The 16,402-nt window shown below is 37.5% G+C and overlaps 1 protein-coding gene across 2 annotated transcripts in view; it reads right to left on the bottom strand.

Annotated features, from left to right (window-relative positions):
* The window catches only part of Gulp1 (GULP PTB domain containing engulfment adaptor 1), a 272,673-nt gene that overhangs the window by 114,107 nt on the left and 142,164 nt on the right, over positions 1 to 16,402 (bottom strand). For both annotated transcript variants that reach the window (XM_085836971.1, XM_021168770.3), the window contains exons 2-3: positions 14,809 to 14,880; positions 1,860 to 1,921 (exon numbers count right to left, since the gene is read on the bottom strand). In XM_085836971.1, the coding sequence (XP_085693097.1) occupies positions 1,860 to 1,921; positions 14,809 to 14,836 (90 nt within the window). In that variant the 5' untranslated portion in view covers positions 14,837 to 14,880. The remainder of the gene's footprint in view (positions 1 to 1,859; positions 1,922 to 14,808; positions 14,881 to 16,402) is intronic.

The raw sequence follows: 16,402 nt of genomic DNA, 5'->3' as shown, positions 1-16,402 counted from the left end.
TTGTAGTACTAAAGTGAAAGGTAGTTCTAACTAGAATAGCGCCTCCCAACACTTGACAAACAAGTGTTTCAATGTGATCCATCTTAATTACAAAATGTGAAATAGCCCTTGGTTCTGCCTATGAGATAGAATTGTACAATGACTATCAATGCTTGACTGTGCAGCCCAAAATAATAATAGCATGCTCATGCTCGCTCTCTCTCTCTCTCTCTCTCCCTCTCTGTCTCGCTACACACACACACATACACACACATGTGTGTGTGTGTGTATATATATATATGTATATATATTATATATATATATATATATGCCATTTGTGGTAAATATTTGGTATGATAGGTAATAAAAATTTTCTTTGGTTCATTGACTTTGCATGATAAGCAGTAGCAATAACCTCCATATCAATTTTACAGGAAAATTTATAAATATTTATGCTGCATAGAAAGTATCATAGAACATTTTTTTTTCTGGGAAATCACGTTTTTTTTCTGTCCCTAACAAACATTGCTGCTGAGCAAACATTCTGAGGGAGTTTCTTGCTCAGGTCTTCTTTACATTTCTTCCAGCCAACGTGGGTGGACATGAACCAACACTGTTGGGGGGGGGGGATCCCATTGATTTTCTACTTTATAAACTTTTCATTTTTTCTAAAATAATATTATATGTATAATATATGTATATACATATATCATATATGTGTGTGTGTTATGCTAAAATACTTGTTTCCTGCTTTCTCCAAGCTATCTTCAAAGTCCAGCAGTTGAAGCTTACCATAACCTCATATTCAGAATCTCAAATACAGCATTTGTTTCTATTTCTTCAAGATGCTATTTTAAATTTCTTTGAAAACTAGTTCAGATCTTTTGCTAACTACAAAGTCATTTCTCTCTAAAGTCCATTTTCAAAATGATATCCTTTTAGTAAAATTCCAGGCAGTAGAGCAAATCATTAAAATGATGGCGTATGTGTCAATGCTTCATCCGAATACAGTAACCCACAGAAATGCATTTTATGTTTTCATAGTTTGCGTTTTATTTACCCCTTACCCTCACCTTTGTTGTTGTACTTGTTACTGTTTTTTCAAGACAGGATTTTTCTCTGTAGCCCTGGTTGTCCTAGACCTTGCTCTATAGACCAGGCTGGACACAAACTCAGATATCTATGTGCCTCTGTCTCTGCTGGGATTAAAGGTGTGCACTACTAACTACCTGACACTTATTTCCTTAATTGTCAATAACATATTAAAATAGTATCTCATTTTCCAGGATTAGTTGTTTTTGTTGTCTCTGTACTATGATATTAAGATGTCTTTAAGGAAACATAGTTTTAAAGTTGTTAATTTCCCAAAAGCAATGACATTGCACAATAATTAAAATACAGTCTAATGATTTTTTTAAAAGCTTCAGTGAAATACATGACTAGAGAGAAGCTAAACAGAATATCCCTTTCTTTTCAAAGAAATTTGGATATAAAAACAACTTTTTATATTATATTACTTATTTCAGTAATATGAAATTAGTTTCAAATACTGCTTACCAGGACATGCCAATGCATAAGTTTTGTTTATTTTTTTATTTTTTTTCTACCAAATCTTTTTTTAAAATTTATTTATTTATTTATTATATGTAAGTACACTGAAGCTGTCTTCAGACACTCCAGAAGAGTGTCTCGTTATGGATGGTTGCGAGCCACCATGTGGCCGCTGGGATCCAAACTCCGGACCCTTGGAAGAGCAGTCGGGTGCTCTTACCCACTGAGCCATCTCACCAGCCCCGCATAAGTTTTTTTTAATTAGCACAATTATTTCAACATAACATATAACAATCTAAAAATAGATAATATCTCAATAACCATCTTACCTTTGCATTATAGGGAATGTAATGTTTTGATAAAGCTTCAGGCGTATGCATCCATGTTTTGTCTGTAACAGAGAAAATGCAGTATTGAATTAAACCACAAATTTCTATGATGACATATACATACATTCTCACCTGAAAGAAGTCTTACTGGGGAACACAGTCTAGTTTCCTGAACCTTTCTTAGTTAAAGAAAGAAATATTATAACTGGAAATGATTAAGGCATTTATTCTTTTTTTTTAACCACAAAATACATATGTTAATTTTGTGCAATACCAGTATATAGCCAAGGCTAAGGTCAAACTTGCTGTACTTTTACACATACATCACTTACACGTCATAAGATCAGCAGGGAGCTATGAGTAATAACAGTTATGCAAATTAAGACAACTTTTATTTTATAGATGCCAAGATATATTTAATAATTGACAGATAAGAAAATATTTTGTTCTTCTATAGTTATAACTTTGGCAACAGGGTTTGCATAATCTAAAGGGAAAAATACATTAAGGAAGAAACTGTTCTTGCTTGAAGTTGATAATGTTCGATAGATGCAATGGGCTATCATGATAATCTCCATTTCAAATTTAGGAAAGCAATAGCTGAACATCTACTATTAGAAGCTTTGAAAATTAATAATCTTAATTGTAGTAATTGGAAATGGTAGACAAATGTAATGAAATGGACACTTTGCCCCTTCCTAGAAATGGGAACAAAACACCCATGGAAGGAGTTACAGAGACAAAATTTAGAGCTGTGACGAAAGGATGGACCATCTAGTGATTGCCATATCCAGGGATCCATCCCATAATCAGCTTCCAAACGCTGATACCATTGCATACACTAGCAAGATTTTGCTGTAAGGACCCAGATATAGCTGTCTCTTGTGAGACTATGCCGGGGGCCTAGCAAACACAGAAGTGGATGCTCACAGTCAGCTACTGGATGGGTCACACAGCCCCCAATGGAGGAGCCAGAGAAAGTACCCAAGGGGCTAAAGGGAACTGCAACCCTATAGGTGGAACAACAATATGAACTAACCAGTACCCTGGAGCTCTCGTCTCTAGCTGCATATGTATCAAAAGATGGCCTAGTCAGCCATCACTGGAAAGAGAGTCCCTTTGGACTTGCAAACTTTATATGCCCCAGTACAGGGGAATGCCAGGGCCAAAAAGGGGGAGTGGGTGGGTAGGGGATTTGGGGGGTGGGTATGGGGGACTTTTGGGATAGCATTGGAAATGTAAACTAGGAAAATACCTAATTAAAAAATAAAAAAAAAAAAGAAATAAAATAATTCCAAAAAGGATAGGTTGCAGGGCTACAGAGTTGGCTCAGGAGTTAGCATGAACAAAATGCTTTCAAAGCAAGCTTGAGGACCTGAGTTCAGATCTGTTTCATTCATGTAGCAGCTTTGTGCAGTACTTCACATCTCAGTATTGTGGAAGCTGAGCTATGAAGAGCCCTGGATCCCATGAGCCAACTCATCTAGCTAAAGTAATGCACTCAGAATGAGTGAGAGAGCATGTATCAAAGAATATGGTGGCTGGAACTAATGCAGACAACCCACGTCAACATCTGGTCCATGCTTACACATGCGCACAAGTATGCCTGCACACACAGAAATGTGTTTGGGTGTTAATTACATTTGTATCACATGCATTTCAGTCAATATTGTACCTTACTTATATATACATATTACATAAAAATTCCCAAATATTCTGGTAAATGTATAAGGGGAGAAAGGAGCCAAAGTACACAAAAGACTAATTCATTCTTTTTCTTTTTCTTTTCTTTTGGTTTCTTACTTTCTTTTTTGAGATTGCATTTGTTTTAGGGTAAGACTTTTATTTTTGAACTGAATATTTTATTTATTTACATTTCAAGTGTTATCCCCCTTTCCCGGTTCCACCTCTGCAAACCCTCTATCCCATTCCCCTTACCCTGCTTCTGTGAGGGTGCTCCCCTACCCATCCACCTACACCCGCCTCCCCACCATAGAATTCCTCTACACTGGGGCAACAAGCCTTTACAGAACCAAGGACTTCCCCTCCCATTGATGCCAGAAGGGGCTCTTTCAGCTCCTTCAGTCCTTCCTCTAACTCCTCCATTCGGGTCCCTGTGCTCAGTCCAATGGTTGGCTTTAAGCATCCGCATCTGTATTGGTCAGGATATGGCAGAGCCTCTCAGGAAACAAGTGTATCAGGCTCCTGTCAGCAAGAAATTCTTGGCATATAAAATAGAGTCTGGGTTTAGTATCTGCATGTAGAATGGATCTGCATGTAGAACGTGGGGCAGACTCTGAATGACCTTTCCTTCAGTCTCTGCTCCACTCTTTTTCCCTGTATTTCCTTTAGACAGGAGCAATTCTGGCTTAAAATATTGGAGATGGGTGGGTGGCCCCATCACTCAACGGGGGGTGGGAAGACATGTCTAACCACTGGATATTGTCCTGACAGGTTTCCCCTCAACTTTTAGGGGTATTTCAGCTAATGTCATCCCTGTGGGGTCCTGGGAGGTTCTTGCTTTCCTGGCATCTGGGACTTTCTGGTTGTTACCCCAAGTTCCCCATCCCCCATTGCTAAACACCTCTGTTCAATTTCCTGACCCTCTGTACTTCTCCTCAATCTACTCCCATACCTGATTCTGTCTCCCTTTCCCCTCCCACTCTTCTCTTCCTACCAAGTCCCTCCTACCTTCTACCTCCCTTAATTATATCGTTCCTCCTTCTAAGAAGGACTGAAGCATCCACTCCTCTTTAATCTTCCTTCATCTTGAGCTTCATGTGGTCTTTGAGTTCTATCTCGGGTATTCCACCCTCTTTGCCTAATATCCACTATCAGTGAATACATACCATCTGTGTTCCTTTTTGACTCATTTTCCTCACTGAGTAGTACTCCATTGTGTAAATGTACCACATTTTCTGTATCCATTCCTCTATTGAGGGACATCTGGGTTCTATCCAGCTTCTGGCTATTATAAATATGGCTGCTATGAACATAGTGGAGCATGTGTCCTTGTTACATGTTGGAGCATCTTCTGGGTATATGCCTAGAGTGGTATAGCTGGGTCTCAGGTAGAACTATGTCCAATTTTCTGAGGAACCACCACACTGATTTCCAGAGTGGTTGTACCAGCTTCCAAGTCCACCAACAATGGAGGAGTGTTCCTCTTTCTCCACATCCTCACCAGCATTTGCTGTCACCTTAGTTTTTGATCTTAGCCATTCTGACTGGTGTGAGGTGGAATCTCAGGGTTGTTTTGATTTGCATTTCCCTGATGACTAAAGAAGTTGAACATTTCTTTAAGTGCTTCTCAGCCATTTCGTTTTCCTCATTAGAGAATTTGCTGATTAGCTCTGTTCCCCATTTTTGATAAAGTTATTTGGTTCTCTGGAGTCTAACATTTTTTTAAAGATTTTTTTTTATTATTATACATAAGTACACTGTAAATGACTTCAGACACTGCAGAAGAGGGCATCAGATCTCATTACAGGTGTTTGTCAGCCACCATGTGGTTACTGGGATTTGAACACAGGACCTTCTGAAGAGCAGTCAGTGCTCTTACCCACTGAGCCATCTCACCAGCCCCGAGTATAACTTCTTGAGTTCTTTAGATATATTGGATATTAGCCCTCTATCAGATGCACAATTGGTAAAGATCTTTTCCCAATCTTTTGGTTGCCTTTTTGTCCTATTGACAGTGTTCTTTGCCTTACAAAAGCTTTGCAATTTTATGAGGTCCCATTTGTCTATTCTTGATCTTGGAGAATAAGCCATTGTTGTTCTATTCAGAAAATTATTCCCTGTGCCCATGTGTTCAAGGATTTTCTACACTTTCTCTTCTATTAGATTCAGTGTATATGGTTTGAGGTGGAGTTACTTGATCACTTGAACTTGAACTTCTTGAACAATCTCCTTGTATCTGATGAGGCCTGTTTTGTGACCTATTATTTGTTCAGTTTTGGAGAAGGTACCATAAGGTGCTAAGAAGAAGGTATATTCTTTAATTTGGGATGAAATGTTCTATTAATATCTGTTAAATCCATTTGGTTCATAACTTCTGTTAGTTTCAATGTGTCTTGGTTTAGTTACTGTTTCCATGATCTGTCCTTTGATAAGAGTGGGGTGTTGAAGTCTCCCACTATTATTGTGTGGGGTGTAATGTATGCTTCGAGTTTTAGTAAAGTTTCTTTTATGAATGTGGGTGTCCTTGCATTTGGAGCATAGATGTTCAGAATTGAGAGTGCATTCTAGTAGATTTTTCTTTGATGAGTATGAAATGTTCTTCCTTATGTTTTTAAATACCTTTTGGTTAAAAGTTGATTTTATTCCATATTAGAATGCCTACTACAGTTTCTTGGGACCATTTGCTTGGAAAAATTTTACTACCCTTTTATTCTGAGGGAATGCCTACTACAGCTTGTTTCTTGGGACCATTTGCTTGGAAAATTTTTACTACCCTTTTATTCTGAGGGAATATCTGTCTTTGTCATTGAGATGTGTTTCTTATATGCAGCAAAATTCTGGGTCCTGTTTACATATCCAGTCTGTTAGTCTCTCCATCTTTATTGGTCAATTGAGTCCATTGATGTTAAGAGATATTAAAGAATAATAATTGTTGTTTCGTGTTATATTTGTTGTTAGAGGTGGAATTATGTTTGTGTGTCTTTCTTCTTTGGGGTCTGTTGAAAGAACATTAGTTTCTTGCATTTTCTAGGTTGTAGTTTCCCTTCTTGTGTTGGTGTTTTCCATCTTTTATCCTTGGTAGGCCTGGATTTATGGAAAGATATTGTATAAATTTTTTTGTCATGGAATATCATGGTTTCTTCACTCTCTTCTATACCTATTATCCTTAGATTTGGTCTTCTTGTAGTGTCCTGGATTTCTGGGAGGTTTTGGGTTAGGACCTTTTTGCATTTTGAATTTCTTTGACTGATGTATCCATGTTTTCTATGGTATCTTCTGCACCTGAGATTCTCTCTTCTATCTCTTCTATTCTGTTGGTGATGCTTGCCTCTATGACTCCTGACCTCCTTCTTAAGCTTTCTATCTCCAGAGCTGTCTCCCTTTGTGATTTCTTTATTGTCTCTATTTCCATTTTTAGGTCCTAGATGGTTTTGTTCAATTTCTTCACCTGTTTGATTGTGTTTTCCTGTAATTCTTTAAGGGATTTTTGTGTTTCCTCTTTAAGGACTTCTAACTGTTTACCTGTGTTCTCCTGTATTTCTTTAAGGGAGTTACCTATGTCCCACTTAACATCCTCTATCATCATCATGAGATGTGATTTTTAATCAGTCTTTCTTTTCTGGTGTCTTGGGGTATCCAGGGTTTGCTGTGGTGGGAGAACTGGCTTCTGATAGTGCCAAGTAGCCTTGATTTCTGTTGCTTATGTTCTTGTCCTTGCCTCTTGCCATCTGGTTATCTGTGGTGTTAACTCATCTTGCTCTTTCTGACTGTGGCTTGTCCCTCCCATAAACCTGTGTGTCAGCACTCCTGGGAGAACAGTTCTCTAGAGGTAAAATTTGGGTACATAGAGCTGTGGCACAAGTCAGCTCTGGGGTGCAGATGGAAACAGGAAGGATCTTTTCCCCTGCTACTCCTTGGATTCTGTCTTCTGATGGCTCTGTGCTGGTCCCTTGTGGGCCTAGTATTTGAGCAGAAATGGTGGTCTTAACTGTGCTCTCAGGTGAGTCAGCACATGTGGGAGACCTGCTCTTTCCCAGAGGGATTTGGGTAAGGAGAGTTATGGGACATGGTCAGCTCCAGGCACAGATGGAAACTGGAAGGATCCTGCTCCAGGCTGCTCTTCAGTTCCTGTGTCCCGATGGCTCCTGGTGGGACCCTAGGAAGAGAAGTACTGGTCCTACCTATGCACACAGGTGTTTCAGCACACCTGTGAGACCATCTCTCTCCTGGTGGGACCTGGGTATGGAGAGCTGTGACACAGAGTAAACTCAGGGGCAGAGATAGAAACTGGAAGGATACTGCCCCTGGCTGCTCCTTGGTTCCATTGACCTGATGGCTCTGGGTGGGTCCCTCTTGGGCCAGGAATTTGAGCAGAAGTGGTGGTCTCACCTGTGCTCTCAGGTGTATCAGCTCTCTTGGAAGACCAGCTCATTCCTGGCGGGACCTGGGTATGGAAAACTGTGGCACAGGGTAATCTCCAGGCACAGATTGAAAACAGAAGCTGAGGTAAGACTTTTAATTATTTGAATATACTATATTTTATTGCAGAGGTAGTTTTATGTGTATATTAGTTCTCAGAGGACCTTAAAATTAGAATCAATATGACATATACAACAAAGTTGCAAATATATTCTTTTTTTATTTGTTTATTTATATAATATATGGTCTTACTATATAGTCCTGGCTAGCCTGGAATTCACTATGTAGGTCAAGTTGGCCTCAGACTATCAGAGATCCATTAGCTTTTACCTCATAAGTGTTGAGAATAAAACCATATGCCAGTATAAATAATACATGTGTATATGCAGAAAGAAAATATCAGTCGTTAACAAAGTATTTTCAAAATTCAGCTATGATTTTAAATATCTTAAAAGAAACAAATATGATATTATTAATATGTGCTTTACAAACTGGAGAATAAAGGTAAAAACTCATATATTATTATAAAGTTGCATGTTTTAGGATAATAGATGGTACATATATTAAACATATTTATGTAATGGTAGTTTTGTAAGATAAACTTAGGTCAATAGGATCAGGCAATATTTGTGCACAAAGCAAATCAGAACTGTATGTGGGAAAAATATTTTGACCAGGATGCATTCGAGTTTTAAAACATAATATTAACAAAGTCAGCTTATGAGTGAAACTTTAAAGGGCTCAGGGAAACAGACCAGCAGTTAAGAACACTTGCTGCTCTTTCAGAGAACCTAGGTTCAGTTCCTAGCACCTACACAGTAACTCACTGATAGTAACTCCAGTTCCAGACTATCTGATGAATTCTTGCCTGCTGAGCTACCAGACATGCATGTAGCATCCAGACATACATACAAGGAAAATACTAATACACATAAAGCATAAGTTAAAAAATTCTTTTAAAAAACTTTATTGAATACATCTTCTTTGTACTTTTAAGGATTACTAGTAAATATAATGAAATCAGGAACAACTTTGTTGCAGTAATTCTCCAACCCAAATAGGCCTGTGCCATGAGAATGCAGCTCAATTAATATGAATACAAGCTGTGCACCTAGACTGGGCAGGCCTACCACTACACTACTCTATGCCACAGCTATGAGATTCCTTATAACTTGTGTTTTCTCCAGGCCACCTGCTTCTGCTCCATCTCCTCCTCCTTTGTCCTCTCTTTCCCCTCTTCTCTGAGAAACTTTTCAGCTCCACCTTCCCTTCCACTACCCAATCACTGGCTCTAGCCTTTATTTAACAAATTAAGATGGAGAGAAGGCTGTGTAGGTGATTCACTCCTTGTGGACAACCACTTGTCAGAAGGTAGAATTAGCATCAAAATACAAACAGCACCAAAATACAAACAGCACCAGGCTTTTAAAAAACACAGCTTTTAAAAAGAAATTCAGATAGTCTTGCTTTTTAATGTTAAAGTCTTTAACCCTGGGACTGGTGAAATGCTTTAGTAGATAAAATGCCTATTGAACATGCATAAGGACAGAAACTCAGACCAGAATACTCATGTAAACAGCTAGGCACTGCAGCTCATAGCTATAATACTTTATCTGGGGAAAATGAAGGCCAGACAATTTCTACAACTTCTATACAGCCAATGTAAATCAATGGTGAAGCTCCATGCTCAGTGAGAGATCCTGTCTCAAAAAAGAAGGGTGAGTGATTGAAATAAGCACCTGATATTAAGGCCTCTCCTGTACCCAAGCACACATATGTGCCTGTGCACATACCCATGCACACACACACACACACACACACACACACACACACACACACACACACACACACGGAGAGAGAGAGACAAAGAGCGAGAGAGCTAGAGAGAGCAAGAGAGAGAGCAAGAGAGAGAGAGAAGAAGAAGAAGAAGAAGAAGAAGAAGAAGAAGAAGAAGAAGAAGAAGAAGAAAGAGAGAGAGAGAGAGAGAGAGAGAGAGAGAGAGAGAGAGAGAGAGAGAGAGAGAGAGAGAGAGAGAGTTGTACCTAGCTAGGTCTGGTGGCTCATGCTGATAATTCCAGAACTAAGGAGGCCAGGTCAAGTGGATGACTATAAGCTGGGTTACATAATTAACTCCTAGACAATATGACTACAAAGTGAGACTCTGTTCCACAAAACAAAGAGAAGTATAAATGAAATATTACACACTGATACAGTGGAAATAGGAAAGATTTATCATTAAGAAATCTGAAAATATATACAATTTTTGTCTCTAAACATAATTCATCTCATGACACTTTGCAGACTGCTGTAGTGTCAGAATGTTGTCTGAATGTCATTGTGAGAGTTCATCTCTATCATGATGCAGAAAAAGAAGAGATTCTCTTTGCAAGTCATTGAGACTAGAGCTCAGAGCTCCTGTGGGTTACGGGCTCAGACTCAGTAACACAGACAGAAGGTGGGCACACAGATGCTCCTTGAGGCAGGATAACATGAACATGATTTGAGGGTTCTTCACTCTCACTTTGACTGGATTTGAATCACCTCGGGAGTACAAACCCTGGCTTATTTCAAAAGACTTCCATAGTTGTATAACTGAAGAAGGAAGGCCCCCTAAAAGTGGTCACCAGCCTCTTCTGCATTTATAAGGAGAAACAAAAGAGAAACAGATGAGCACTGGTGCTTCCTCTCTTTGCATCCTAGCTCATCAAGATAAAATAATGCACCACGTGTATTTACTACTGTGAATGTCAACCCTTCCCCAACATAATGGAAACTCCCCTTCCAAATTGTGAACCAAAATTAATCCTTCTTTCCATAATCTTCTTTTGAGTTTTATTTTCATATCATGTCAAGAAATGTAACTGATACATATGATTAAATTTCCAGGGTATAAGCTGTAATTCCTAACAGAAATCATTGTTCACACAGTATCCACTATGGTAGTTTAGGGGGTGGTTTCTACTTCAAATTTTTCAGATACCTGAAAATTTTCTAAAATGTCCTTAATACTAGACAAAATTGTGTGCTGATAAAATAAAACAAAAAAACACATAACCAATGAAACAAAACCCCAAAAGAATAAATTATTGGCATTATTTTATGCATATTTTTAGCCCTAGAGAAGAATTGCAGTTGCTGTTTCTTGGTTACCATGAATAACCTGATATAACCACAGAAGCAGTAAGATGAGACTGGTATAGAAATAGAAACGTAGATATTCTAGACCATGTCCACATTGCTTCTAATTATACTAAAATAACTTACTCAGATTTAACAGGCAAGGCATATGAAACAAAATGCCAACATTTTAAAATTTTTGACAAATGTCAAGCCACTCCAATGCTAGGTCAACAAATATAAACTGAACTTAGATTAAGATCTTATCAGAAAAGATGCAGTAATTACATAATTTTTAAATCAAGAGAGCTCAATATAATATAACAAAAACACCTACTGCGAGTACATTATATTTAACGTGAAATGTTACTGAATGAATGAATGCAGAAGAAAATTTCCACAAAAGGAAAAATCACTCTTAATCAATACTTTTTTAATGCTAAACATGACAATTATATTTAGTCATCAAAATATCAATTGAAACATTAAAGGAAACAAAAGTGAAATCAGCCACATTTACTCACAATTTTTGCTCTATGAGTTATTTTTTTAATACAATGTGAATTTGACAATTCAAAAATACTAACAGAAAAAAAGAAGCATAAAATAAAGGCAGTCACTGTAGTTTAACCTGTCTGTGATTATGATGATAGAACAGCTTTTAAGGAATTTCTCAGAATAGCTCAGATGCATGTAATCATCATCTATATATGCAATATTTTCTCTGTCCCTGCACAACCCTAAAACATTAGGGCATCTACAAAGATCATCATCCAAGGGGATAATTTAACCTATTGATCCCACAACACTGTCCCAGAGAGCTGAGAAAAGGAAAAACAACAGCTGTGTTTGGTTACTGGGTGGCCATGGCTTTACTTGATACTCCCAAACAGTTAATAGGAGTGTGCTTTAACCAAGTAACTTAGACTTTTATCAACTGAGAAATGAGCTCTTCCTGATTGGGGTACCTTTTTGAATGCTTGAAATATTATGAAGAATAGATAGAATAGATGAATAAATATAGGTATTCACTATTAGTGCAAGTAACACTTGAATTTGATAGTATTCCATATGTGATTATGACCCCAGGTGTTACTTGAATTCTCTCATAAAATTCAAGTTTTCCATTTCAAATGAAAAATTATCTACATAGTACTACTGTTTTACAGAATATAAAATTGTATTTTATTATATAATAAACAGCCACAAACTAACCACCCTATGGGAACAAATATGACAGATACTTGAAGGGAATAGGGATCTTTCATTTGTAGATACTGATTGGGATGATAATGATAATGATGATGATGATGACATCATCCATGGCCACAAAAGCATGATCTCTTTTAATCATCTCGTTAACTAAGGAAAGTGAAATCACCAAGCTTAGTAAGAAATTGTCCCTTCCCTTTCCCTTGATAACCTTCACCATTTAATTGCAATCAAAACAGCAAGTAAAGAGTGGAAGGGGAAGACCATGGTGGGGAACAGAGAGCAGAGGCCCAGACTCCCTGTCCTGTGAACATATCCAAACCTCAGCTGGTGAAAGACCTATTTCATACTAAATGAGGTTGTGAAGATTTAATAAAACAAACAAAAAAAAAAAAAAAAAAACAAAAAACAAAAAAAACCCAAAAAACAAAAAACAAAACAAAACAAAAACATTTTAGGGGATTATACCCTCTAGTTGCTAGAACAAGACTATGCGACTCAAATATGATGTAGAGATTTTTCATCTTTCCATGGTTAAAGGATGTACAAAGGGTTGGGTATGTATCTCCATTGGTAATGTGTTTGCCTGGCATACAGGGAGGGCCAGGTTCCATGCCCAGCGTGGATAAAACTAGGTGTGGTTGTATAAGACTATAAACTCAGCACACAGCACCATTGTTTAACAGCAGAATCAGACTCTCTATAAATTATTCTTCAACACATAAGAGTAGGAACTAACAGCCAAACTTAAGGTAAAGTGTTTGGTTAATTTCTAAACTAGAGGTAGAACAAAATGCTAATCAATATTTTTCTGATTGGGATAATCATTTAACTTAAACACTGGTGATGTGAAGGTGAAGAAAGTTGGAGAAGAAGGAAGCAACGAAGGAACAAAAAGTGCCTGTATATCCTACTTCCCAACGTTGTCCTCCCACAGGGCACATGTATCAAACTCATGTTCCTTTGAACTGAAAAGGAACATTGGTCCTTGAAATTTGTCAATGGAATAAATCCAAATATCTTTTAAGTGTATACTGAAATCTAGATGGGGGCTTTGGCTTTAAAGTTTTCAGGAAGACAACTGTAATCAGATCTGTGTATCTCAAAAGGTCCGGAGGGATTTGTGACCCAGCTGATGAAGCATGACTTTGGTATTTTCCTGCAGACCTTACAGTGTGGTAGGGCTTTTCCCCAACTTTGCTACTACAAAAAGGGAGACATTTCCAATTTAATGGGTTTAAAATCAGAAGCAAGTTGTAGATATCAAACAATGTTACATTGCTTTTCTTTATTCGGACTAACAAATAAAATACTGTCCTCAGATTCACAGGATTGAATGGGGTCTAAAACATCACATAATTTAAATTTTCATTGAATACACTAGTCTGCTTACCACATCCAAGAATTTGCATCTCTTACTTCACAAACAATGATTTAATAATCTCTTTATATCTTCACAAAACTATGTGAACATTTTTCTTATGCTAAATCAGTGGCTTTATAGTTTACACTTATTTGCCCTTCATTATCGTAAATGTCATGGTTGAAAAAAATAGCCCTTCAAATACATAATAAAAAACATTCCTCATTGCATAAAAAGAATTCTCAAACTTGACTTTCAGGTAAAAGTGTTTAGTTAAAGTTACCCTCACTTTTATTTAATGTCTGCTCATGTTGTATGTGTTAGAGCATAATTTGCTCATTTTAGTTCCAACAGTAGAATGCTCAGCTAGTATGCATGGAGCCCTGAGTGTGATCCCTAGCACCTCATGAAGAGGTGCCATGGTTCATGCTTTCAGTTCTAACTATTGTCATGTTGAAGACAGATGATCAAAATTCAAGTTCATTCTCCTGGTTACAGAGTGAGTTTGAGATCAGAAAGGGATACATGAATCTTGGAATAGTCACTGAATGGGGTAGAGTTGGGGAGAACACACTTCACTAAATAAAATGGAACACTAACTCTGAGGTTGCTAGTTCTGGATATCTATTGTCCATACATTAAATAATCATGGTTGATTTTACTGTTGGATCTTTTTTTTTTTTTTTAATTATCCTCGACACTTAAGATCAACTTCCAAAAGTTTATATGGAAAATAATGCAAAACTTGGATTTTCTTAGGCAATTTACAATATCTACCTAAATTTCAATGTAGCATACAAGCTAATTGCTCATTTCTATCATCTCTTCCAGCTTTCAATCATTTAAAAATTTGATTAACATTATTTAAGTATTTACTCTAAAATCTCCAGAAATAGATTAAATAGAGATAGCTCCTACGCTATTTTACAGTATAGCATACAATTGCTAGCAAACATATAATATGTTCACATGTATTATGAACTAAGCCTATGAATGCTTCTTTTAATTAGGGTACAATGAAAACATATTAATTAGTAGTACCTACAGATATGAATTACTCTAATATAACGAAATTGCTTTGACAAATAGAAAAAGCACATGTCTTATTTGCAATTTATTAGTAAGAATACTGATTTGGCTGTCAAGTTCTCTTACCTTTCTTTCTGCTGAAAGCACGGTTCATGGTGTGGAGCCTCCCAACTGCTCAGCTCGGTAATACCCAGTACCCTGTTAAAAAACAGAAAGGAAGCATTGATGACCAACCTTTTCTGTGTGGTGATTGTTTTGTTTGCTTGCTATGTAGCCCAATCTGGTTCAAATCCAGGGTAATTTTCCTGCCTCCGCTTCACAAATGTTGGGGTTACATATGCATCACCACACCCAGCTCTTAGGGAATTTTAAATTACAAAGCATGTAAGAGGTGTTAAGTACTCATCACACAATAGTCTGCTAAGTCACAAAAGGCAATGGATAAGGATAAACTTAAATACCTAATGTAAGGAGGGACAGAGTCAAGTGCAATATGTCAGCTAAAAATCCTCCAAGGCATGCATATTGTTTATTATAGTTATCTGTAAATTTAAGGAAGAAAGTTACTTTTATGAATTTGTTGGAAATACATGCAGTCAAGTTTTAATTTCTTCTGAACAACTGAAGTAGATAGGAATAAACATTATGCTTTTAAAAGCAAAATCATTTTATAAATACATTTACATGTACAATAACTTGTCTAAAGGTCATTTTCTACAAAAGGGGCTATCCATCTCAGACACTTTATTTATTCAGCCAATGTTTTCATTTAAAAATTCCTTCTATATACCGTCTCAGACATATCACCAAATAACAGTTTATGGGGAGGTTAATGTTAGAATCTCTATTTGAGGGCCCAGGGGAGTGTTAAGTTTTTGGATAAGTATGGAAGGATTCTTCTCTTTAAGAAGGCAGACATTCTTTTTCCCCCTCATTAATTAATTTTACAGTCTTACAGAAGCTTCTCTCCCTCCTCTCCTCCAAGTCCCACCCTCAAAACCCCTTCCCCATTCCCCGAACCCCTTCCCCTCAGAGAAAGGGAGGCTTCCCATGGGCACCAACCCACACTAGTACATCAAATCACAGCAAGACTAGTTGCCTCTTCTCCCCCACAAGGCAGCTCAGCAGCTAGAAAGGGATCCACAGGTAGGCAACAGAGTGTGCAACAAGTAATAGCTTCCTAAGTCCTGCTAGCACAATACTGACAGGTTGTGATGCTTGTCTTGATTTACTTAGTATCTGTTGTCAAAGCTTTGCTGAAATCCTCCAATAATAAGAGATGTTCTAACATGGTCTCTAACAATTAATGGGACACAGAAAAGACTAAGAGGATTCTCCATTTAATGACTCAAACAGAAAAATGATATCCTTGGGGGGCATTTAAATTCATGAAATTAAAAGGCTTAATTCTGATAACAGGATTTTGGTTTGGTATATCAGAAGTCCTTTCGGCAGCTATAGCCCTCTCATTGTATAGTCAGAACTTGGCCCAATGCTGGCATAAAATTTTTGTAGCTATCCAATGACTACAACACGCTGCTTCTATTATGTTGGGAGGGGCATCCACCACTCCTACTCCAGGTGAAGACATTCATAGGTCCATGCATCCTTAAGTCCAGAAAGGGACACAAGGTCAGAGCAGCCTTGTTCATGTCAATATAAATTTAACCCTTATATCAGTACTTCAGTGTCTCTGTTATCCTGAGCTAAACTTCTCAGG

This window comes from Mus caroli, unplaced genomic scaffold (assembly GCF_978045245.1).
Source record: "Mus caroli unplaced genomic scaffold, Mus_caroli_1 scaffold_1, whole genome shotgun sequence".
NCBI classification, from domain to species: Eukaryota; Metazoa; Chordata; class Mammalia; order Rodentia; family Muridae; genus Mus; species Mus caroli.
Note: the sequence above shows the minus strand (reverse complement) of the source record. Positions and strands in the feature narration are given on the sequence as shown.